The sequence below is a fragment of the Theropithecus gelada genome, chromosome 19, assembly GCF_003255815.1.
Source record: "Theropithecus gelada isolate Dixy chromosome 19, Tgel_1.0, whole genome shotgun sequence".
NCBI lineage: Eukaryota > Metazoa > Chordata > Mammalia > Primates > Cercopithecidae > Theropithecus > Theropithecus gelada.
This window is the reverse complement of record NC_037687.1, coordinates 18,466,784-18,489,049: the sequence shown is the minus strand read 5'-3', so window position 1 is coordinate 18,489,049 and position 22,266 is coordinate 18,466,784. Positions and strand designations below refer to the sequence as shown.

Genomic DNA, 22,266 nt, shown 5'->3' with positions numbered 1-22,266 from the left:
AACCCCGGAGGGTAGTGGTGGTCAGGGTTGGGGGCAAGGCTGTGCAGATGCAGAGAAGTAGCCAGATGCAGGGCCACCTGGATGTGTTGTAGAGGACTGGGTGTGGGGCAAAGGGAAGGTGTGTTCACCTGTGCCCCTGAAGGTCAGGTACAGGTGTGTGGGAGACAGCGCGGCTGCTGCAGGACTCATCCCTGCATCCTGCACCTTGAAGGCCAGGTGTGGGGACATCCTGGGGGCTAGGATTGCGGGGTGAGTGCAGCAGTGCCTGGGGAGGTGGCGGTCCTAACAGAGGTGACCCATATCTTCCTTGATGGCCTTCAGGGGCTTTGGGCACAGGGCCTTGTCAATGAACGGTGCATTGGAAAGTCACTTATGGTGGTCCCAATGATGTCATAGTCAATCCAGATTGGGAGTCTCTCCCGCGTTGGCACCCACTCCTGCAGCCTCTCTGCAACTCCTGTATTAACCTGATGTTGGGGAGGCCCCTGGGGTTCCCCAGGGTCACAGAGCAGCAAGTGACCCTCAGAGAACCCCCTAATCTCAGCAACCCCCATTACACCTTTGTCTCAGTAGCCGGCTCTGCAGACCTCCAGAAGAAGATGCCTGGGAAGTGCCCAGGGTCCCCGCGTCCAGGCTGGAACCCCATTGTCAAGCTCCTGGTGTAGGGCAGAGGGCTGCGTCTCCACTAGGTGCGCTTCCCAACGCCCTGGCGTGGGCCGTTTTCTTTTGAAGAATGAGAATGTTTCATTGAGGCTACGCCTCCTGAATGCAGGAAGGCCACGGGATGGTCCCAAGACTGTGCCAAGGCGTGCCAGGCCTCGGGTCCTTGAGGAGCAGCGAGGGCTCTGAGAACGGTGAGGTCCGAGCGGGCCACGGCAATGGAGCGGGAGCGGCGTGGCGTGCTGGAGGGCCGGGAGGAGCAGGAGTCGCCGGCCGAGGGGACTGCCTGCTAGTGTCCCCCGTGCCCCCCGTCACGGGCACGGCGTGGTGGGGTGGGGGAGCCGGGGTCGCGTGGGGCAGGCATGGGGGCGCGACACGGCGGTGTGCGGAGTCTCTCGGGATCCAGGTCAAACGGGCCCCCAGCCAGCTCCGGCCCCCGCCTCCCCGTGCCTCGGTTTTTCTGCTGGGAAACGGGCAGGGGCGCGGGCCCGCCTTCAGGGCGCCCCACGTCCCCGCTGGCCGCCCCCCAGCCGCGCCCCCAGCGGGGCGGAGCTTGCGCCGGTCCCGCCCCTCCGCCCTCCGCTCTCCCGCCCGCGCGCCCCCGGCCCAGCTGCGGCGCGTGACGCGGGGCGCGCGGCTCCGGCGGCTACCGCGGGCGGGCGCAGGCGAGGGGGACGGCGGGCGAGCGGGCGGCATGGCGGCGGCGGAGCCCGTGGCGGGGCCGACGGGGCCCGAGCCCATGCCAAGCTACGCGCAGCTAGTGCGGCGCGGCTGGGGCAGCGCGCTGGCGGCGGCGCGGGGCTGCACGGACTGCGGCTGGGGGCTGGCGCGTCGCGGCCTGGCTGAGCACGCGCACCTGGCGCCGCCCGAGCTGCTGCTGCTGGCGCTCGGCGCTCTGGGCTGGACCGCGCTGCGCTCCGCGGCCACCGCGCGCCTCTTTCGGGTCAGTGTGGCGGGGGTCCGGGACGAGGGGACCCCGTACTGGGGGAAGCCGGGACCGGGGACCTCGGGCCGCCGGCGCGTTCCTTTCTTCCATTGCTGGCTGCTGCGGATGAAGGGGTCGCCGAAACGTGGGTGGGGGCCTCGGGCTGGAGAGGCCCAGGACGTTGAAGCCCCGGGACAGGGTCTCTCGGGCCGCCTCGCGTCCCCTTCAGTCAGTGCGGCGTGGGGGAACCGGGTGGATGCGGGGGTGTGGCCGGGCTGGGGTGAGTCTGGGACATGGGGGGCCCGAGACAGGTGGGATGTTTGAGACGTGAGGGACCGAGGCACGGCCCTTTCCGGTCAGTTTGGGACCAGGGGGCCCCGCGCAGTGGATGGCTCCGGCCACCAAGCGCTCTTTCCGGCAGGGCCGAGCCAGACACTGAGAAGACCAGGACCGGGAAAGGGAGGGCTCGGCGCACCGCGGCCTGCGCCATGCGCGTCCCTGCCATGCGGGCTGCGCCCTGGCCCTGAGCGAGGTCCGCTGCCCGTTTTCTGCGGGGTCCGTGCGGCGGCGGGGCCGGCTTGGCCGCTGCAATCGGGAAGAGGCAGGAGCTGCCCGGTCGCTGCCTTGTGCCTGTCTGAGGTCAGCGCCACCCTCCGACCAGGGATGGCAAAGGCCTGGGCGATCTGGCCACTCCAGTGGTCGCTCCCTTGGAGCCCAGGGCTTCAGGGTTGGACTATGCTGCCTCCAAGAGGCGACAGCAGAATTCCCCAGTTTCTCCTGAGACCATCACCCCTGCTGGGGAGTGACCATGGTGGTGACATTGGCGCCTGATCCCTCTCCCTTCCCTGGGGAGGGGTCGCTGTGGCAGGAGCTGGTTGGAAGGTGTCTGGGCCTTTAGCTTGGCCTGGACACCCCCGTGGACCAGCTGGTGTCACCCCGCCCGTCTGGCTGGAGGGTTCAGGGACAGTGTGCCCAGCGCCAACAAAGGGGCCTTTCTCTGCTGGCCGGGAAGAGGCTGGCCCTTGTGAGGTCGAGGATGGGCTGTTGTCTGACTGCCACTCTCCTCTCTCCCTTCCCCATATCACCCACATGGGGGAGAGACCCCAGCCACCCCCTTGCTGTGGAAGGGGGAGACAGGGCTGTCCAGGGCCCCTTCCTGGGTCCGCAGTGGTCTTTATCCTGCTTGTTGCCCCTGCCTTCTTCCCCACTTCCAGCTGGGAAACCCGAGGCCCAAGAGGGCATGCGGCCCCCCACCCCCATGGGACAGGAGGATGTGGCCGCTGGTAGACTACCAGGGCGGAGCCCGGGGGCCCTCCCCAGCTTGGGTGGGGTGCTTGCCCCATTTCGAGGTTCGCCCTTCCTCAAGAATGGGTGGAGGGGCTGCCGGGTGCTCCAAAGCTCATCTTCTTGGCAGCAGCCTGGTTGCCAGGGGTTACCGGAGCGGGCTCCAGCTGTCTCCATGACAACTGCTGGGTGCTCTGGGCTCCGGCCCCCTCAGCCTCTGGGAAGGGGGCGGGACTTGTCCAGGGGCGGGGCTTGGCCGGGCAGCTCTGGAGCCCCGCCCCCAGGGAGCTTGACACCCCCCCAACCCACCAGACTCCCTAACCCCTGCCTTGGAGCCAGGAGCTTCCTCTGCACTCCCTTTGCCCCCTCAGGGTCATAGCTCGCCTGTGACACCTTTTCTGCGTCCTGTCCCCTCTTTCTCCCTCCAGCCCCTCCTCCCCTTTCATCGTCCCCAAGTTCCCATGTCCCCACCACACCTTCCCCCAAGTCTCTCCCAGCCCTCTAGACTCCGGTCTCTCCAAATTCCCCCACTGAGGGGGCGACTTCCTCACAAGTTCTTCCTCTCCCCTCTGTGTCGGTCCCATGGGGCTCCCTGTGTTTCCCAAGATGCCCCCATATAACCCTTCCATGTTCCCTTCATGGGTCACCCCCACCAGCCTAACTCCCTTGGGCTGAGGCATCCATCTGTCTCCCTCACCGTAAGCCCAAGTGTCCCCCTCCTGGCCCTCAGAGCCCTCCTGCTCCCCTCCTCTCCCCTCGGAGCCTCCTCCCTCACTCCCCTCCCAGCACCGCCCCAGCTGGACAGCTGGGCACTAAGTTTAGCCTTGGCAGGTGCCTGTGGGCTCTGTTTATGCTCCAGGTGGCTGTGGGCATGGGGGACGGGCCTTCCCAGTGCTGCCCGGCCTGGAGAGTCCCTGGGCCTCAGTTTCCCCACCCTGGAGGAGTCGTCTCTGGCCCCCAGCACCAATGGCTGCCCGCCCGTCTTCTCCCCCATAGCCCCTGGCGAAGCGGTGCCGCCTCCAGCCCAGAGATGCCGCCAAGATGCCCGAGAGTGCTTGGAAGTTTCTCTTCTACCTGGGCAGCTGGAGCTACAGTGCCTACCTGCTGTTTGGCACCGACTACCCCTTCTTCCACGACCCACCATCTGTCTTCTACGGTAGGGGCCCTGAGGGGATGGCCGGGAGGGCTCTGCTTAAAACACAAAGACACGAGGCAGTGACAGGTGCTTGTGGTCCCAGCTACTCATGAGGCAGAAGCAGGAGGATGGCTGGAGCCCAGGAGTTGGAGATCAAGGGAAGCTATGAGCACGCCACTGCACTCCAGCGTGGGAGACAGAGTGAGACCTGTCTCTTATCAAAAGAGAAGAAGAGGGCCGGGCGTAGTGGCTCACGCCTGTAATCCTAGCCCTTTGGGAGGCCAAAGTGGGTGGATTACGAGGTCAGGAGATCGAGACCATCCTGACTGACACAGTGAAATTCCATCTCTACTAAAAATACAAAAAAACTTATCTGGGTGTGGTGGTGGGCGACTATAATCCCAGCTACTTGGGAGACTGAGGCAGGAGAATCGCTTGAACCCGGGAGGCGGAGGTTGCAATGAGCTGAGATCTTGCCACTGCACTCCAGCCTGGGTGACATTTCCAAAAAACAAAGATGATGAGAATGAGAAGTGGGCTGGGCTCACTGGCTCACACCTGTAATCCCAACACTTTGGGAGGCAGAGGTAGGAGGATTACTTGAGCACAGGAGTTCAAGAGCAGCTGGGGCAACATGGTGAGACCTCCATCTCTACAAAAAATTAGCCTGGTGTGGTGGGACACGTCTGTAGTACCAGCTACTTGGGAGGCTGAGGTGGGAGAATTGCTTGAACCCAGTAGGTGGAGGTTGCAGTGAGCTGAGATCATGCCACTGCACTCCAGCCGGGGCAACAGAGCGAGACCCTTTCTGGGGAAAAAAAAAAAAAGATGACAAGAAGTGGCTGTGTCCAATTGATTGGAATGGATGTGGCCTGAGTTCTGGGTGGGGTGGGCTGGGCAGGGAGGTGACTGTGGCATGCTTTCTGTGACCTGTCCTGGTAGAGAATGCAGGGCAGGGTCGGCATCGCCACTGGGCAGGCTGATGGAGGAAACCCCATCTGTAATGGGGGCAGAGGGGGCTGCAGCTTCTCTGCCCTGTGAGGACCACCAGGGCTGTGGGCCAGGGACACACGGGATAGCTGTTTCCTGCCATGCGATGGCAACAGCCTAGAGGGCTCCTGGTGGCACAGAGCCCAGAGTGTACAGTGGATGTGCCACCTATGGGGCCACTTTTCCCATGCAATACCTTGATCGCCTAGAGGGGAGGTGTTAGCTGTTGCTCAGTTTTCCTTTTAGACGAATGACCCATGATTGAACTCTCCTAACTTCTTTTTTTTCTGAGACAGTCTCACTCTGTCACCCAGGCTGGAGTGCAATGGCACGGTGTCGTCTCACTGCATCCTCCACCTCCCAGGTTCAAGGGATTCTCCTACCTCAGCCTCCTGAATAGCTGGGATTACAGGTGTGCACCACCACACTTGGCTAATTTTTGCATTTTTAGTAGAGACGAGGTTTCACCACGTTGGCCAGGCTGGTCTCAAACTCCTGACCTCAGGTGATCTGCCCGCCTCGGCCTCTAAAAGTGTCGGGATTATAGGCATGAGCCACCATGCCCGGCCTCTCTTAACATTTCGGGCATGGAGTTGCCTCTAGCTTCTTCTTCTTCTTTTTTTTTTTTTTTCAGACGGTCTTATTCTTTTGCTCAGGCTGGAGTACAGTGGCGCGATCACGGCTCACTGCAGCCTTGACTTCCTGGGCTCAAGCAATCCTCCCACCTCAGCCTTCTGAGTAGCTGGGACCACAGGTGTGCGCCACTACCCCCAGTGAATTTTTTTTTGTATTTTTTGGTAGAGATGGGGTCTCACTAAGTTGGCCAGGCTGGTCTGGAACTCCTGGCCTCAAGCGGTCCACCCACCTCAGCTTCCCAAAGTGCTGGGATTACAGGCATGAGCCACCTCGCCCAGCCTTAGTTGCTTTTTGGAAGTGATACTCACAAGTTAGCTGATTATTTCCATGTTCATTTATTGAGCGCCTACTGTATGCCAGCGCTGAGACACAGCTAGGAATGGTCAGAGAAAGCCCTGTGCCCTCATGAAGCTGGCCGTGTGGCAGGGGCGACAGACAGTGAAGTACACAGTCTATCAACATCAGTAAGTGTGGATGAGAAAACTTGCGTGGAGAGAAGGGGCAGTGTGCTGTGTTGGGGAGGTGGGGAGGGGCAGTTTTTAGCAGGGATGGGGTGGTCCCACTGAAGGGGACTGAGTGAGGGCCTGGAGGTGCCTGGGGCAAGCAGGAGAGGCAGGGACTTCTGTTCAGGTGAATGGAGGCCATGCCTTCCAGGCCTCAGAGGCCACCGTCAGGTTTCGTTACTTACCTGTGGGCTGGGAGCAGAGGAGGGATGTCACCCCGGGTTGGGCATCTACCCCAGGGGTCCAGGAGGGGGCTGACAGCAGGAGCTGGAGCCCGAAGGGACTCCCACCAGGATTGAGCTGAGGGGAGGGGATGGGAACAAAGTGGCCAATTTTAGAAACGTTTAGAAGGCAGAGCTAATAGTATTTGCTACCACCCTAGAGGTGGTGTGAAGGGAAGAGGGTGAGGATGATGCTAGGGTCTTGTGAGATGGGGGCTGACTGGGGAGACCAAGATTCTGGATTCGGGGATGGAGACAAGGCAGGGATTGCACTGAGTGACCCAACAGTAGGTGGGACACAAGTATGAAGAGGTGGGACAGGCCGGGCGCGGTGGTCACTCCTGGAATCCCAGCACTTTGAGAGGCCAAGGTGGGAGGATCACTTGAGCCCAGGAGTTCGAGACCAGCCTTGGGAATATAGTGAGACGCCATCTCTACAAAAAATTAAAAAATAAAATTAGCTGGATATGGTGGCGCGTGCCTGTGGTCCCAGCTCCTGGGGATGCTGAGGCGGGAGGATTGCTTGAAGCTGGGAGGTCGAGGCTGCAGTGAGCCAAGATTGCACTACTACATTCCAGCCAGGGTGACAGAGTGAGGCCCTTTCTCAAAAAACAAAAGGAGGGAGAGGAGATTTGAGATCCCTGAACTAAGCCAGGACATCCCCCCTATCCTGTGGGGAGGTAAGTCTACAGGAGGGGTGGGGGGGCCTCTGTTGGAAAGGTGGGCAACAGATCCAGCGAGGTGGCCAGGGGAGAAAGCTCAGGCTCGGATGTTTCTGGAGAGTCAGGATGCAGAGGATCAGGGCATTTCAGAGTTTCACCCAATTTTTCTTTTTCTTTTTCTTTCTTTTTTTTTTTTTGTGATGGAGTCTGGCTCTGTCGCCCAGGCTGGAGTACAGCGGCGCCATCTCGGCTCACTGCATGCTCCGCGTCCCGGGTTCACGCCATTCTCCTGCCTCAGCCTCCTGAGTAGCTGGGACTACAGGCGCCTGCTACCTCGCCCGGCTAGTTTTTTGTTTTTTGTTTTTGTTTTTTTTTTGAGATGGAGTCTCGCTCTGTTGCCCAGGCTGGAGTGCAGTGGCACCAACTCAGCTCACTGCAACCTCCACCTCCTGGGTTTAAGCGATTCTCCTGCCTCAACCTCCTGAGTAGCTGGGACTACAGGTGTGCATCACCATGTCTGGCTAATTTTTGTATTTTTAGTAGAGACGGGGTTTCACCATGTCGGCCAGGCTGGTCTTGAACTTCTGACCTCAAGTGATCCACCCACCTTGGCCTCCCAAAGTGCTGGGATTACAGGCGTGAGCCACCTCAGTTGGCCTGCATTTTTTATTGAGGTAAAATTTATATAACTTGAAATTAGGCATTTTAGCCTATCACAAAAAGACAAATACTATGTAATTCCACTTATATGAGGTTCCTAGAGTCATCCCACTCATAGAGACAGAAAGTGGGCTGGGGGCCTGCCAGGGGCTGGGGGAGGGGGATGGGGAGAGACTGTTTAATGGGGACAGAGTTTCTGTTGGGGAAGAGGAGATTGTTATGGAGATGACTGCTGGTGATGGTTGCACAACAATGTGTACTTAACAGATGGCTTAGATGATAAATTTTTGCCATATAAATCTGCCACATTTTTTTTTTTTTTTTTTGAGACGGAGTTTCTCTCTTGTTGCCCAGGCTGGAGTGCAATGGCACGATCTCGGCTCACTGCAACCTCCGCCTTCCGGGTTTAAGCGATTCTCCTGCCTCAGCCTCCCGAGTAGCTGGGATTACAGGCAGGCGCCACCATGCCCAGCTAATTTTGTATTTTTAGTAGAGATGGGGTTTCTCCATGTTGGCTGGTCTTGAACTCACGACCTCAGGTGATCTGCCCACCTCGTCCTCCCAAAGTGCTGGAATTACAGGTGTGAGCCACTGTGCCCGGCCCACAATTTAAAAAAAAAAATTAACCATTTTAAGTATTTGTTTATTTTTCTTTGAAACAGAGTCTCGCTCTGTTGCCCAAGCTGGAGTACAATGGCACAATCTCAGCTCACTGCAACCTTCACCTCCTGGGTTCAAGTGATTCTCCTGCTTCAGCTTCCCGAGTAGCTGGGATTACAGGCATGCGCCACCATGCCCAGCTAATTTTTGTATTTTTAGTACAGACTGGGTTTTGCCATGTTGGCCAGGCTGGTCTCCAACTCCTGACCTCAGGTGATCCACCTGCCACTGCCTCCCGGCCAAAAATTAACGATTTTAAAGCAAATAGTTCATCAGATTTTAGTCCATTCACAGTGTTGTTCAACCACCTCCTCTGTCTAGTTGTGGAACATTATCATCCCCCACAAAAGGAAACCCCATCCCCATTAGCAGTCACTCACCAGTCCTCTACCCCAGCCCCTGGCAGCCACCAATCTGCTTCCTGTCTCTGTAGCTTTGCCTGTTCTGGGCATTTCAGATCACTGGAGTCTCACACTGTGTGACCTTTTGTGTTTGATTTCTCTTACTCGGCATCATGTTTTTGGGATTCACTCACATTGTAGCATGGATCAGTGCTTCATTCTTTTTTTTTTTTTTTTTTTTTTTTTTTGAGACGGAGTCTTGCTCTGTCGCCCAGGCTGGAGTGCAGTGGCCGGATCTTAGCTCACTGCAAGCTCCGCCTCCTGGGTTCACGCCATTCTCCTGCCTCAGCCTCCCGAGTAGCTGGGACTACAGGCGCCCGCCACCTCGCCAGGCTAATTTTTTGTATTTTTTAGTAGAGACGGGGTTTCACCGTGTTAGCCAGCATGGTCTCGATCTCCTGACCTCGTGATCCGCCCATCTCGGCCTCCCAAAGTGCTGGGATTACAGGCTTGAGCCACCGTGCCCGGCCAGTGCTTCATTCTTTTTCATGGCTGCATAGTATTCCACTGTGTGGAGGTAACCTATCTATTCGTCATTCATCCATTGATGCACATTCGGGTTGTGTCTGCCTTTTGGTTGTGTGCTGCTGTGCACAGGGTATCTCTTTGAGTCCTTGTTTTCCATTCTCAACCCTAGTGGACTTGCTGGGTCATAGTGACCGTTTGTGTGTACACGGCCATCAGGGCTGAGTGAGGATAGTGGACAAACAGTCACGGGGGCCAGGGATCGCTGGGGAGATGTGGGCAGGAGACAGCAGTGCCTGGACCGGGGTGGGGGTGGCACTGACCAAAGAGGGGAACCTGGATGGGGGTCCTAGCATAACTCGGCTGCAGAAGGGGTGAGGCTGAGATGAAAGTTGTCGCAGAGGCGGTTCATGGGGGCATCTGGAGGCAGCTGGGCTGCAGGGCAGGTCACCAAGGCAGGGGCCAGGAAGCCGCAGATGGAGGCTGGAGGGTCCGTCTTGGGGGTCTGCAGAAAGGGAGTGGCCAGAGAACAGGGAGCAACCCAGAGAGTTCCAGGTTGGTGTGGGCAGAGCACAGCATGGCTTCCCGCTGTTTTTTGTTGTTGTTGTTGTTTGTTTGTTTTTTTGTTTTTTGAGACAGAGTCTGGCTATGTCTCCCAGGCTGGAGTGCAGTGGCAACATCTCAGCTCTCGCCACCATCTCTGCCTCCCTCCAGGCCTCAAGTGATCCTGCCACCTCAGCCTCCCGAGTAGCTGGGACTACAGGCATACAACGCCTCACCTGGCTAATTTTTATATATTTTTTTGCAGAGACAGTGTCTCACCATGTTGTCCAGGCTGGTCTCGAACTCCTGGACTCAAGCAACTCTCCTGCCTTGGCCTCTCAAAGTGCTGGGATTACAGGCATGAGCCACCGTGCCTGTCCAGAGCATAGCCCTTGACTTTAGTGTCTGGCAGTCCTGGAGATGTGGCTGAGGAGAGGAGGAGGGGGACGTGGTGGGGTGGGCTGGGATGTCCCCCATCACCTGAGTGTGGGGGTCAGGTGCACCAGGAAGCAGGAGGAGGGGAAGGTGAGGCAGGACCTGCTTGGTGGGAGACCCCGCGCTTGGCGGCATGGTGCGCCCAGGCACGGCAAGACTCTGTGGGCAGCCGCCTCTGTCAGGGCCGGGGATTTTCAGGGAGTGGGCCCAGATCACCCACAAGGCAGGGGCCTGTTAAGGTAAAGATGGGAAGGAGGCCGGGCGCGGTGGCTCATGCCTGTAATCCCAGCACTTTGGGAGGCCGAGGCAGGTGAATCATGAGGTCAGGAGATCGAGACCATCCTGGCTAACACGGTGAAACCCCACCTCTAGTAAAAATACAAAAAATTAGCCAGGCTTGGTGGCGTGCGCCTGTAGTCCCAGCTACTCAGGAGGCTGAGGCAGGAGAATCATTTGAATCCAGGACGTGGAGGTTGCAGGGAGCTGAGTTGAGATCGCGCAACTGCACTCCACTGCACTCCAGCCTGGATGACAGAGGGAGACTCCTTCTCAAAAAATAATAACAACAAGGCCGGGCGCGGTGGCTCAAGCCTGTAATCCCAGCACTTTGGGAGGCTGAGACGGGCGGATCACGAGGTGAGGAGATCAGACCATCCTGGCTAACACGGTGAAACCCCGCCTCTACTAAAAAAATACAAAAAACTAGCCGGGCAAGGTGGCGGGCGCCTGTAGTCCCAGCTACTCGGGAGGCTGAGGCAGGAGAATGGCAGGAACCCGGGAGGCGGAGCTTGCAGTGAGCCGAGATCCGGCCACTGCACTCCAGCCTGGGCGACAGAGCGAGACTCCGTCTCAAAAAAAAATAAAATAAAATAAATAAAAAATAATAATAATAACAATAATTGGGAATGGAAAGCCAGCAGTCAGACACGCATGGTTACCCAGGTACTGGGAGGACACGTGTGGCTTGGAGGGTGTCACTGGGTCATGGTGGGGTTGTCTAGAGGCTTCTCAGGCCCCTGACTGCGAGATTTGGCTCTCCCCAGACTGGACGCCGGGCATGGCGGTGCCGCGGGACATCGCAGCCGCCTACCTGCTCCAGGGAAGCTTCTATGGCCACTCCATCTACGCCACGCTGTACATGGACACCTGGCGCAAGGACTCGGTGGTCATGCTGCTCCATCACGTGGTCACTCTCATCCTCATCGTCTCCTCCTACGCCTTCCGGTAAGGACAGGATTGGGTGGCAGGGGGCCGAGGCACAGCCCACACAGTGCGGAGGCTGATGATGTTGCCGCAGGGCACAGAGGCGGCCATGGAGGGGATCACATCAGGTCGGAGTGCTCAGGGGTCCGACGAGGGCACAGGCCAGAGGGAGGAAGGCCGAGGAGGGAATGTGGGCCTGGAGATTCCTGAGGGAGATTCCGCAGGGATGGAGTGAAACAGGCCCTGAGAGCCACAGCCACTCCACCCCACTCACCCACCCAGCTCCTCCGACGCTGCCCTCGACCAACCAGGTCACACACGCAGGAGTTCCTGAGCACCTACCATGCCCAAGCAATGGGGGCACGGCTGTGAACGCAGCTGATGCACCCTGATGTTCCAGAGCCAACCACGGCCATCACTGAGCCTTTCAGATGGAGTCTGTGCAAACCTCACCGTGCTGTGTGCATAAACTCCACCCCGGCTTCAAAGCCTTCGTATACAAACAAGAGTGAAAGCATCTTATCCACCCTTTTATTTCTCTCTTTTTTTTTTTTTTTTTTTGAGACAAGGTCTCGCTCTGTCACCCAGGCTGGAGTGCAGTGGCGTGACCATAGCTCACTTTAGCCTGGACCTCCGGGGCTCAAGTGATCCTCCCACCTCAGCCTCCTGAAGTGCAGGGATTACAGGCGTGCACCACCACGCCTGGCCTTGTTATCTTGACTCCATATTGAAATGACAATAATTTGGATATGTTGAATTAACTGGAATCCTTTATTAAAATTAATATTACCTGTTCTTTTCCCTCTCTTGTTAAATGTGGCTGATAGAAACTTTAAAATGAAATACACTGCTCATCTACTATTTCTTTTTTTTTTTTTTTTTTTTTTTTTTTTTTTTTTTTTGAGACGGAGTCTCGCTCTGTAGCCCAGGCTGGAGTGCAGTGGCCGGATCTCAGCTCACTGCAAGCTCCGCCTCCCGGGTTCACGCCATTCTCCGGCCTCAGCCTCCCGAGTAGCTGGGACTACAGGCGCTGCCACCTCGCCCGGCTATTTTTTTGTATTTCTTAGTAGAGATGGGGTTTCACCGTGTTAGCCAGGATGGTCTCGATCTCCTGACCTCGTGATCCGCCCATCTCGGCCTCCCAAAGTGCTGGGATTACAGGCTTGAGCCACCGCGCCCGGCCTTGAGCCACCGCGCCCGGCCTCATCTACTATTTCTATGGGACTAGCCGCCCTAACTGCGATAATGGAGTAGCCATGGCCCACAGATATAGAGCAACAAAGAGGCAGCCCTTTCAACTTTAATTAAACTTAAGTAAAACTCCAGGAGCAGGGACTCATGCTTGCAGTCCCCCAGCTACTTAGGAGGCTGAGGCAGGAGGATCGCTTGAACCCAGGAGTTTGAGTTCAACCTGGGCAACATAGGGAGACCCTGTCTCTAATAAATCAATTTTTAGGCCGGGTGCGGTGGCTCATGCCTGTAATCTCAGCATTTTGGGAGACCGAGGCGAGCGGATCACGAGGTCAGGAGATTGAGACCATCCTGGCTAACACAGTGAAACCCCGTCTCTACTAAAAATACAAAAAATTAGCCGGGCGTGGTGGCGGGCGCCTGTGGTCCCAGCTACTCGGGAGGCTGAGGCAGGAGAATGGCATGAACCCGGGAGGCAGAGCTTGCAGTGAGCCGAGATCGTGCCACTGCACTCCAGCCTGGGCGACAGAGCAAAACTCCATCTCAAAAAGAAAAAAATTTTTAAAACTACTTTATTTTATTTATTTATTTACCTATTTTTTTGAGATAGGGTCTTGCTCTGTCACCCAGGCTGGAGTGCAGTGGCATGATATTGGCTCACTGCAACCTCCGGCTCCCAGGTTCAAGCAATCTTCCTGCCTCAGCCTCCCAAGCAGCTGGGATTACAGGTGTAAGACATCACACCCAGCTAATTATTGTATTTTTAGTAGAGACGGGGTTTCTTTTTTTTTTTTTTTTTTTTTTTTTTTGAGACGGAGTCTCGCTCTGCTGCCCAGGCTGGAGTGCAGTGGCCGGATCTCAGCTCACTGCAAGCTCCGCCTCCCGGGTCCACGCCATTCTCCTGCCTCAGCCTCCCGAGTAGTTGGGACTACAGGCGCCCGCCACCGTGCCCGGCTAGTTTTTTGTATTTTTTTAGTAGAGACGGGGTTTCACCGTGTTAGCCAGGATGGTCTCGATCTCCTGACCTCGTGATCCGCCTGTCTCGGCCTCCCAAAGTGCTGGGATTACAGGCTTGAGCCACCGCGCCCAGCCAAAGACGGGGTTTCACCACGTTGTCCAGGCTGGACTGGAACTCCTGACCTCAAGTGATCCACCTGCCTAGGCCTCCCAAAGTGCTGGGATTACAGGTGTGAGCCACCACGTCTGGTTAGTTTAAAAAATAATTTTTAAAAGCCCCCATTCCATTCCTCAGCTATACAAGCCACAGTTCAAGGGCTCATTGGCTACAAGTGGCTGGTGGTTCCCATGTTGGACAATACAGGTTTAGAACATTCCCATAGTTCTAGAAACTTCTATCAGACAAGGCTCTCTAGAGGGCAGAGTCGGATGATAGAACCAAAAAAGGAAGGAAGGAACAGTTCATTTGAAGGTGATAAGAATTATGGAGAAAAGGCCAGGTGCAGTGGCTCATGCCTATAATCCCAGCACTTTGGGAGGCTGAGGTGGGCAGATCACCTGAGGTCAGGAGTTCGAGACCAACCTGGCCAACATGGTGAAACCCTGTCTCTGCTAAAAATTAAAAAATTAGCTGGGCATGGTGATGGGTGCCTGTAGTCCAAGCTACTCAAGAGGCTGAGGCGGGAGAATCGCTTCAACCCGGGAGGCGGAGGTGGCAGTGAGCCGAGATCTCGCCACTGCATTCCAGCCTGGGTGACAGAGCGAGGCTGTGTCTCCAAAAAAAAAAACTGTGGCTGCAGATGTGTTAGGTGTAGGTGCGTTGGTCTGGGGGTGACAGATGAGCAGAGACTGAAAGGAGTGAAGGGAGGTGCTGAACGTCAGGCACTGGCATGCTGGGTCCTGGGGACAGCACGTGCAAAGGACCTGTGGCAGGAATCCAGGAGCTGTTGGGAGACAGAGCAAGGAACAGGGACTTGGTGAGAGACACTTCCCTGTGTCCAGGGTGAATCCAGTCCCCTCGGGCAGCGCATCTGTCAGGTGGAGACTCTGCAGAAGGACAGGGGATGGTCTTCAGGCTTATTAAGATCCTAATGGGGCTGGGCGCGGTTAGGCTCGAGCCTGTAATCCCACACTTTGGGAGGCCGAGGCGGGTAGATCACATGAGGTCAAGACTTCAAGACCAGCCTGACCAACATGGTGAAACCTCATCTCTACTGAAAATACAAAATTAACTAGGTGTGCTGGTGCATACCTATAATTCCAGCTACTCGGGAGGCTGAGGCAGGAGAATTGCTTGAACCCGAGAGGCAGAGGTTGCAGTGAGCTGGGATTGCGCCATTGCACTCCAGCCTGGGTAACAAGAGCGAGACTCTGTCTCAAAACAAAAAAAAAAGTTAAAAAAAAAAAAAAAAAAAGGATCCTAATGGGCTGGGGCAGAGGCCTTTCCTGCATCGACATCCAGACCTGGAAGTCTCACTATGGTGGTGATGTCCAAAGTGAGGGACAAGCTCATAGAGGATCTGGACACAGAGTGGCCCAGGCCTGTGAGAGTTGGGGGGGGTCACAGAGGGTCAAAGGTCACCAAGATGAGGAGGGGCCAGCAAGGAACTTCCAAGGCCAGGCACAGTGGCTCACGCCTGTAATCCCAGCACTTTGGGAGGCCAAGGTGGGAGGATCTCTTGAGCCCAGGAGTTTTAGGCCATTCTGGGCAACATAGCCAGACCTAGTCTCTACTAAAAATTAAAAAAATTAGCCGGGTGTGGTGTTGGTCCCCTGTAGTCCCAGCTCCTCCGGGGGCTGAGGTGGGAGGATCACTTGAGCCTAGGAGTTTGAGGCTGCAGTGAGCCGGATCACACCACTGCACCCCAGCCTGTGCCACAGAGCAAGACCCTGCCTCAAAAGAAAAACTTACACGGGGCCGGGCGCGGTGGCTCAAGCCTGTAATCCCAGCACTTTGGGAGGCCGAGACGGGCGGATCACGAGGTCAGGAGATCGAGACCATCCTGGCTAACACGGTGAAACCCCGTCTCTACTAAGAAATACAAAAAAAAACTAGCCGGGCGAGGTGGCGGGCGCCTGTAGTCCCAGCTACTCGGGAGGCTGAGGCCGGAGAATGGCGTGAACCCGGGAGGCGGAGCTTGCAGTGAGCTGAGATCCGGCCACTGCACTCCAGCCTGGGCGACAGAGCGAGACTCCGTCTCAAAAAAAGAAAAACTTACACGGAGCCCCCTGGGCCGCATGGGGACACTGAGGCAGGGAAGATGAGGGTCCGGTTGGGGGGTGCACAGCTAAGTGGGGTTCAGTGAGGAAAGGGCATCCTGGGAAGGGGAGATGGGCAGGGCAGGCGAGCCAGGAAAGGTGGCTTTGGAGAGGCCCATGGGGAGCCTGAGGTATAGCCCAGGGACTCTGTGCTGGGGGCCTTAGTGCAGAGTGGAGGTCCCCTAATGTGAGCCGCCCTCTCCTCTCTACCTGCTGCTCCCCCAGGTACCACAATGTGGGCATCCTTGTGCTCTTCCTGCACGATATCAGTGACGTGCAGCTTGAGTTCACCAAGCTCAACATTTACTTCAAGTCCCGCGGTGGCTCCTACCACCGGCTGCATGCCCTGGCAGCAGACCTGGGCTGCCTCAGCTTCGGCTTCAGCTGGTGAGTGGCAGGGAGCCCTAGGAAGGGAGGGAGGTGTGGCCTGGTGAGGTGGGTGTGGTCAGAAAGGGGGCGGGACCAGGCAGGGAAGGAGACAGGGCCCGGTGAGGTGGGTGTGGCATGGCAAGGGAGGGGCTTTGTGATTTGGGTGGGGCTGTGAAGGGGCGGGGCTATACAGGAAAGGACTGGACAAGGGTGGGGCCAATTGGGCTAGGAGTGGGGCTGGGCAGAAAAAGGGATGAAGCCAGGTGAGATGGGTGGATCCAGGAATGGGAGGGGCCTGGTGAGGTGGGTTGGGCCAGGCATGGAAAGGGAGGAGCTAGACTAATACAGAGCAAGCCAGGGGTGGGGCCAAGCAGGGTTGGGGTAGGGCTAGGCAGAGAAAGAGGTAGCGCTTTGGTGTGGTGGGCAAGATGTAGCAGAGAAATGGGGGCACTGTGCAGGGAAGGAGGTGGGGGCTTGGTGCAGTGGGCTGGGCCTGGCAAAGAAGGGGAGGGACTGGGCAGGAAAGGAGGTGGGGCCTTGGTGAGGTGGGTGGGGCCTGGCAGGTAAGGGGAGGGACGGGGCAGGGAAGGAGGTGGGGCCTTGGCGAGGTGGGCGGGGCATGGCAGGGTAGGAGAAGGACAGAGGAGGAGACGAGACAGGTGGGCAGAGGTGGGCAAGGATGGGGAAAGGGGACAGGGATGGGTCCAGGACGGGACAGGACAGGCATTGGGTGGTCTCCCTCCACCCACGGCCTCCCGATTCCTCCCACCACAGGTTCTGGTTCCGCCTCTACTGGTTCCCGCTCAAGGTCCTGTACGCCACTTGTCACTGCAGTCTGCGCGCGGTGCCTGACATCCCCTTCTACTTCTTCTTCAATGCGCTTCTGCTGCTGCTCACCCTCATGAACCTCTACTGGTTCCTGGTGAGTCGTCCCCAGCCCTCCTCCACAGTGGCGGTCCCGTCCTTGTCCCCATCCCTGTCCCCTCCTCAGGCAGGTTCGGAGAGGGGCACGTTAGGTGGCAGACAACCTGTGTGGAGGGCCTGGGACAGGAGCACACGGCTGTCAGCAGGGCGGTGGCGAGGGAGGCTTCCTTCTCACCAGCACCTCCCCTCCCCTCTCGCAGTACATCGTGGCGTTTGCAGCCAAGGTGTTGACAGGCCAGGTGCGCGAGCTGAAGGACCTGCGGGAGTACGACGTGGCCGAGGCCCAAAGCCTGAAGCCCAGCAAAGCCGAGTGAGTGTGGAGGGGCCCGCACCCCGCGTTCCCTCCTTTAGTGTCGCCTGTCCGAGCATGCTCATGGGCAGGCCCCCAAGACCCAGCAGCAGATGAGGCCGACGCGGATGCTGCCCCCCAAGCCTACTCCAAAACAGAGACTGCAATAAAGACGTGGACAATGTGGCCACTACCCTGAAGGATAGGACAGTGAGGAAGGGGAGGGAGAGGCTGGGGAGGGGCAGGCAGGGTCTCAGCAGTGGGGACACTGAGGGCCAGGCCTAGTGGCTGGTGTGGCTGCAGTGGACGAGCTGGGGCCCTGTGGGTGGTGAGAAGCAGCTGTTGGCCAGGCTGGACGACATCCTCCCACCCATGTCCCCACTGGAGCCGGTGGCAGTGGGGCTGGGGAGGAAGGAATGCCCAGGGCCACAGAGGGAGCCCAGGCTCCATCTGGGCTGAGACATCCTGGCCTCCGAGTCTGGCAGGGGAGCCCACTGCCCAGCCAAACAGGATCTGGGGCTGGGAGCTCGGACTCAGCCCAACCCAGGAGGGAGTCCTGGGGAAGGAGACAGCCCCAGGCCTGGGGCGGGCAGGCGGGCGCCTGGGCCAGGGATGAACGGAGGCCGAATTGGGCGACAAGCAGGGTCGGGGTGTGCAGTGTCTCACAGGCAATGTGAGGAGTGTTTGAGCAGGGGCCAGGACAGGAGGTTGTGGAAGGCTCTGGAAGGTGCCAACCAGCCAGGCCCTCTGATTTGGCCAGTGGGGGCCATCAGTGACCTGGGAACGATGGTTTCAGGGAAGCAGTGGCTCAGAGCTCCGTGACGTTTTTTGCAATGGGAGGTGCGAGATGCAGACATTTAACACATCCGGGGCTGTAGCCAGGCAGAGGAGCCTCAGACCCCCCACCCTGTTTGGAAGGGAGAACCCACCAGATTCGCCTTGGGTGTAGATGAAACAGAAATAAAAGAATCAAAGATGACTCAAGACTTCAAGACTTTTGGCTCGAGCTGGTGTTGACTGAGTGGGACTGGGGCAGGGTCACATGGGATCTGGCAGATGCGGCATTAGGAGCCTCCTTTGGAGGGTGTTAGATTTACTGTCCTTTGAGCATGAGTCGAGAATTCTTTTTTTTTTTTTTTTGAGATAAGGTCTCACTCTGTCGTCCAGGCTGGAGTGTGCAGTGGCACGATCTCGGCTCGCTGCAACCACTGCCTCCCCGACCCAAGAAGTGATCCTCCTGCCTCAGCCTCCCAAGTAGCTGGGACCACAGGCACGCACCACCACGCTGTGCTAAGTTTCGTATTTTTTACAGGGTTTCGCCATGTGGCTCAGGCTGGTCTCAAACACCTGGGCTCAAGCGATCCACATGCCTTAGCTTCCCAAAGCTGCTGTGATGACAGGCATGAGCTACTGCAGCCGGCCTGAGTCGGGAATTTTCCAGAGATCAGCAAGGTCTCCCCAAGGTGTCTTCCAAAGGTGGTGATGGCTGACCTCAAGTGATCCACCCGCCTCAGCCTTCCAAAGTGTTTGGATTACAGGAGTGAGCCACTGACCCAGCCTGTTTCTTTCTTTTTCTTTTGTTTTTTTTTGTTGTTGTTGTTTGTTTGTTTAGAGACAGGGTTCCACTCTGTCGCCCAGGCTCCCAGGCTGGAGTGCACTGGCTCATAGTTCACTGCAGCCTCAACCTCCTGGGCTCAAGTGATCCTCCCGCCTCAGCCTCCCAAGTAGCTGGAACCATAGGCACCCACATCACATCCAGCTAATTTTTAAATTTTTTTGTAGAGATGGGATCTCACTATGTTACCCAGTCTGGTCTCAAACTCCTGGCCTCAAGCAATCCGCCCGCCTCAGCCTCCCGAAGTGCTGGCAGTACAGGCATGAGCCACTTTGCCTGGTTCCGAAAATTCAATTGGGATCGGAACTCCAGAAAACCAAGACTGAGAACCACTTTTAGATAACTCGGGAGGCATGAAGCAAATCAGAGAGCAATTAATTGGCTTGATCTCTTCCTCACCCCATCTCACCCCATTACTGCTTCTTGAGCAGCCTCATCGCCAGGATCCCCTCATCTGTACTCCCTCCTCTGAATTCCCTGTCCTCCTCATGGCCCTCATGGGACCCCTGGTGATGTGGGTAGCCAGTACCCTTCTCTCCTACACTGACACCCGTAGCTTCCTGTGGTCACTCCCACGTCCTTGTCACGACTCAGCCCCTCTGTCCAAAGCCCCCATTGCCCTCTTAGGGGCTGCCAGGACCAGCCATCCATTGAGAGACTCTCACCTCTCTCTGACTCTGGTGACTTGCACCAAAGCTCTGTAAACCCCATTTTCACCTCTGCTGCACCTGCCACCCCCCTGCAGTGTCTAAAAAACTGGGCTGGGCATGGCAGCTCACACCTTGTAATCCCAGCACTTTGGGAGGCTGAGGCTGGAGGATGGCTTGAACCCAGGAGGTTGAGGCTGCAGTGAGCCACAACTGCACCACTGCACCCCAGCTGCGGTAACAGAGCAAGACCCTGTCTCAAAAAATAAAAATAGAAAACTGAACTTCAGCCCCAATGTCTGGCCCATGTAGGAGAATCTTCCCTCCCGAGGGTTCCTGGACACCAGCTGTCCCCATCATCGTCATCATCTCCTGCACTGATAATCTGGCCAACATGTCCCCAAGAAAGCAGGAGTGGCCGGGTGAGGGCGTCCACCTGCTGCTACAGTGAGCGACAGTCCCCCTCTCCCTGAGGCTAGGGATGTCCACCCAGCTTGCCTATTCAAGGACATTTCAACCCAGGAGAGAATGCGCTCTCTCTCTGCTCTTCTCCACCACTGGCCTCATCAGCCTGTTCCCCTCCCTTGGAACAGAATTCCTAGATCCTCCTGGGTGCTGCTCAAACCCAGCTGTACCCAGTCTTCCTCCCCCCATCCCAAGAGCACTCCTATCCAGCTGCCCTGTGGCTCTCGGTGCTAACCCCAAAGGGCCCCTCCCCTTCTTCTCCTTCTTCTTCTTTTTTTTTTTTTTTGAGACGGAGTCTTGCTCTGTCACCCAGGCTGGAGTACAGTGGTGAGATCTTGACTCACCGCACTATTTTTGTAGAGATGGGGTCTCACTGTGTTGCCCAGGCTGATCTCGAACTCCTAGGGTCAGGTGATCCGCCTGGCTTGGCCTCCCAGAGTGCTGGGATTACAGGTGTGAGCCACTGTGCCTGGCCCTTGAAGCCCTTTCTTTTCTTTTTTTTTTTTTTGAGACAGAGTCTTGCTCTGTCGCCCAGGCTGGACTGCAGTGGCCGGATCTCAGCTCACTGCAAGCTCCGCCTCCCGGGTTCATGCCATTCTCCTGCCTCAGCCTCCCGAGTAGCTGGGACTACAGGCGCCCGCCACCTCGCCCGGCTAGTTTTTTTTTTTGTAATTTTTAGTAGAGATGGGGTTTCACCGTGTTAGCCAGGATGGTCTCGATCTCCTGACCTCGTGATCCGCCCGTCTCGGCCTCCCAAAGTGCTGGGATTACAGGCTTGAGCCACCACGCCCGGCGAAGCCCTTTCTTTGCCCTATACTCCTACTCTGCCTCTCTGGCCTCCTGGCTGGCCTCCTCTTCTGGGGCCGTTTCTCTGCCCACACTTCATCCACACCGACTCCCACATTTCTCTCCTACCCACAGAGCTCCCGAGTGCCATTCTCCATCTCCCGTGTTTGACATTTCCAGCATCTTCTAAAATATCCCAAATCAGCCCCCAGTTTCACCCCAGACTCCCTCTCTGGAACACCAGCATATCAGTGTTGACAGCAATTTGGGGCAAAACACTTGCAAGACCTCAGGGGGCCCCGTCTCCTCTGTCTCCCTCTCCTCATCTACGAAGAAACATCTAGAAAGTGACTGCATCATCCTTCTCTCTCTCTAACCTCCCTCTGACTCTCTTTTCCCCACAGTGGTGGATAGAAGCTGAAAGGTGTCAATCAAAGTAAGGCCATCTCGGCCGGGTATGGTGGCTCACGCCCGTAAGTCTCAGCACTTTGAGAGGCTGAGGCAGACGAGTCACCTGAGGTCAGGAGTTTGAGACCAGCCTGGCCGACAAGGTGAAATCCCGTCTCTACTAAAAATTCAAAAATTGGCCGGGCGCGGTGGCTCAAGTCTGTAATCCCAGCACTTTGGGAGGCCGAGACGGGTGGATCACGAGGTCAGGAGATCGAGACCATCCTGGCTAACACGGTGAAACCCCGTCTCTACTAAAAAATACAAAAAACTAGCTGGGCGAGGTGGCGGGCGCCTGTAGTCCCAGCTACTCGGGAGGCTGAGGCAGGAGAATGGCCTAAACCTAGGAGGCGGAGCTTGCAGTGAGCTGAGAGATCTGGCCACTGCACTCCAGCCCGGGTGACAGAGCAAGACTCCGTCTCAAAAAAAAAAAAAAAAAAAAAATTCAAAAATTGGCCAGGTGCGGTGCTCATGCCTGTAATCCCAGGCACTTTGGGAGGCCGAGGTGGGTGGATAACCTGAGGTCAGGAGTTCTAGAGCAGCCTGGCCAACATGGTAAAACCCCATCTCTACTAAAAATACAAAAATTAGCCAGGCGTGGTGGCAGGCGCCTGTAATCCCAGCTCCTCGGGGGGCTGAGGGAGGAGAATCGCTTGAACCCAGGAGTCAAAGGTTGCAGTGAGCCAAGATTGCACCATCGCACTCCAGCCTGGGGGACAAGAGCGAGACTTCGTCTCAAAAAACAAACAAACAAAATTACCCCAGGCATGGTGGTGAATGCCTGTAGTCCAGCTACTTGGAAGGCTGAGGCAGGAGAATGGTGTGAACCTGGGAGGCGGAGGTTGCAGTGAGCCGAGATTGCACCACTACACTCCAGCCTGGGCGACAAAGCAAGACTCCATCTCAAAAAAAAAAAAAAAAAAAAAAAAAAAAA

The 22,266-nt window shown here is 57.0% G+C and overlaps 2 protein-coding genes across 3 annotated transcripts in view; both read left to right on the top strand.

Annotated features, from left to right (window-relative positions):
* Positions 1-687: 687 nt before the first annotated feature.
* Positions 688-22,266, top strand: part of CERS1 (ceramide synthase 1) — a 23,845-nt gene continuing 2,266 nt past the window's right edge. The window contains exons 1-6 of one of the 2 annotated variants that reach the window (XM_025369233.1): positions 688-854; positions 3,866-4,025; positions 11,224-11,404; positions 16,016-16,177; positions 16,934-17,081; positions 17,284-18,358. In XM_025369233.1, coding sequence (XP_025225018.1) covers positions 3,911-4,025; positions 11,224-11,404; positions 16,016-16,177; positions 16,934-17,081; positions 17,284-17,397 — 720 coding nt within the window. In that variant the 5' untranslated portion in view covers positions 688-854; positions 3,866-3,910 and the 3' untranslated portion in view covers positions 17,398-18,358. Of the gene's footprint in view, positions 855-1,338; positions 1,604-3,865; positions 4,026-11,223; positions 11,405-16,015; positions 16,178-16,933; positions 17,082-17,283; positions 18,359-22,266 lie in introns of those variants that run through there. The other variant, XM_025369232.1, reaches the window with a different exon arrangement.
* The window catches only part of GDF1 (growth differentiation factor 1), a 25,235-nt gene continuing 4,251 nt past the window's right edge, over positions 1,283-22,266 (top strand). The window contains exons 1-6 of the mRNA XM_025369231.1: positions 1,283-1,603; positions 3,866-4,025; positions 11,224-11,404; positions 16,016-16,177; positions 16,934-17,081; positions 17,284-17,393. The gene's annotated coding sequence lies outside the window, so the exon portion shown is untranslated. The remainder of the gene's footprint in view (positions 1,604-3,865; positions 4,026-11,223; positions 11,405-16,015; positions 16,178-16,933; positions 17,082-17,283; positions 17,394-22,266) is intronic.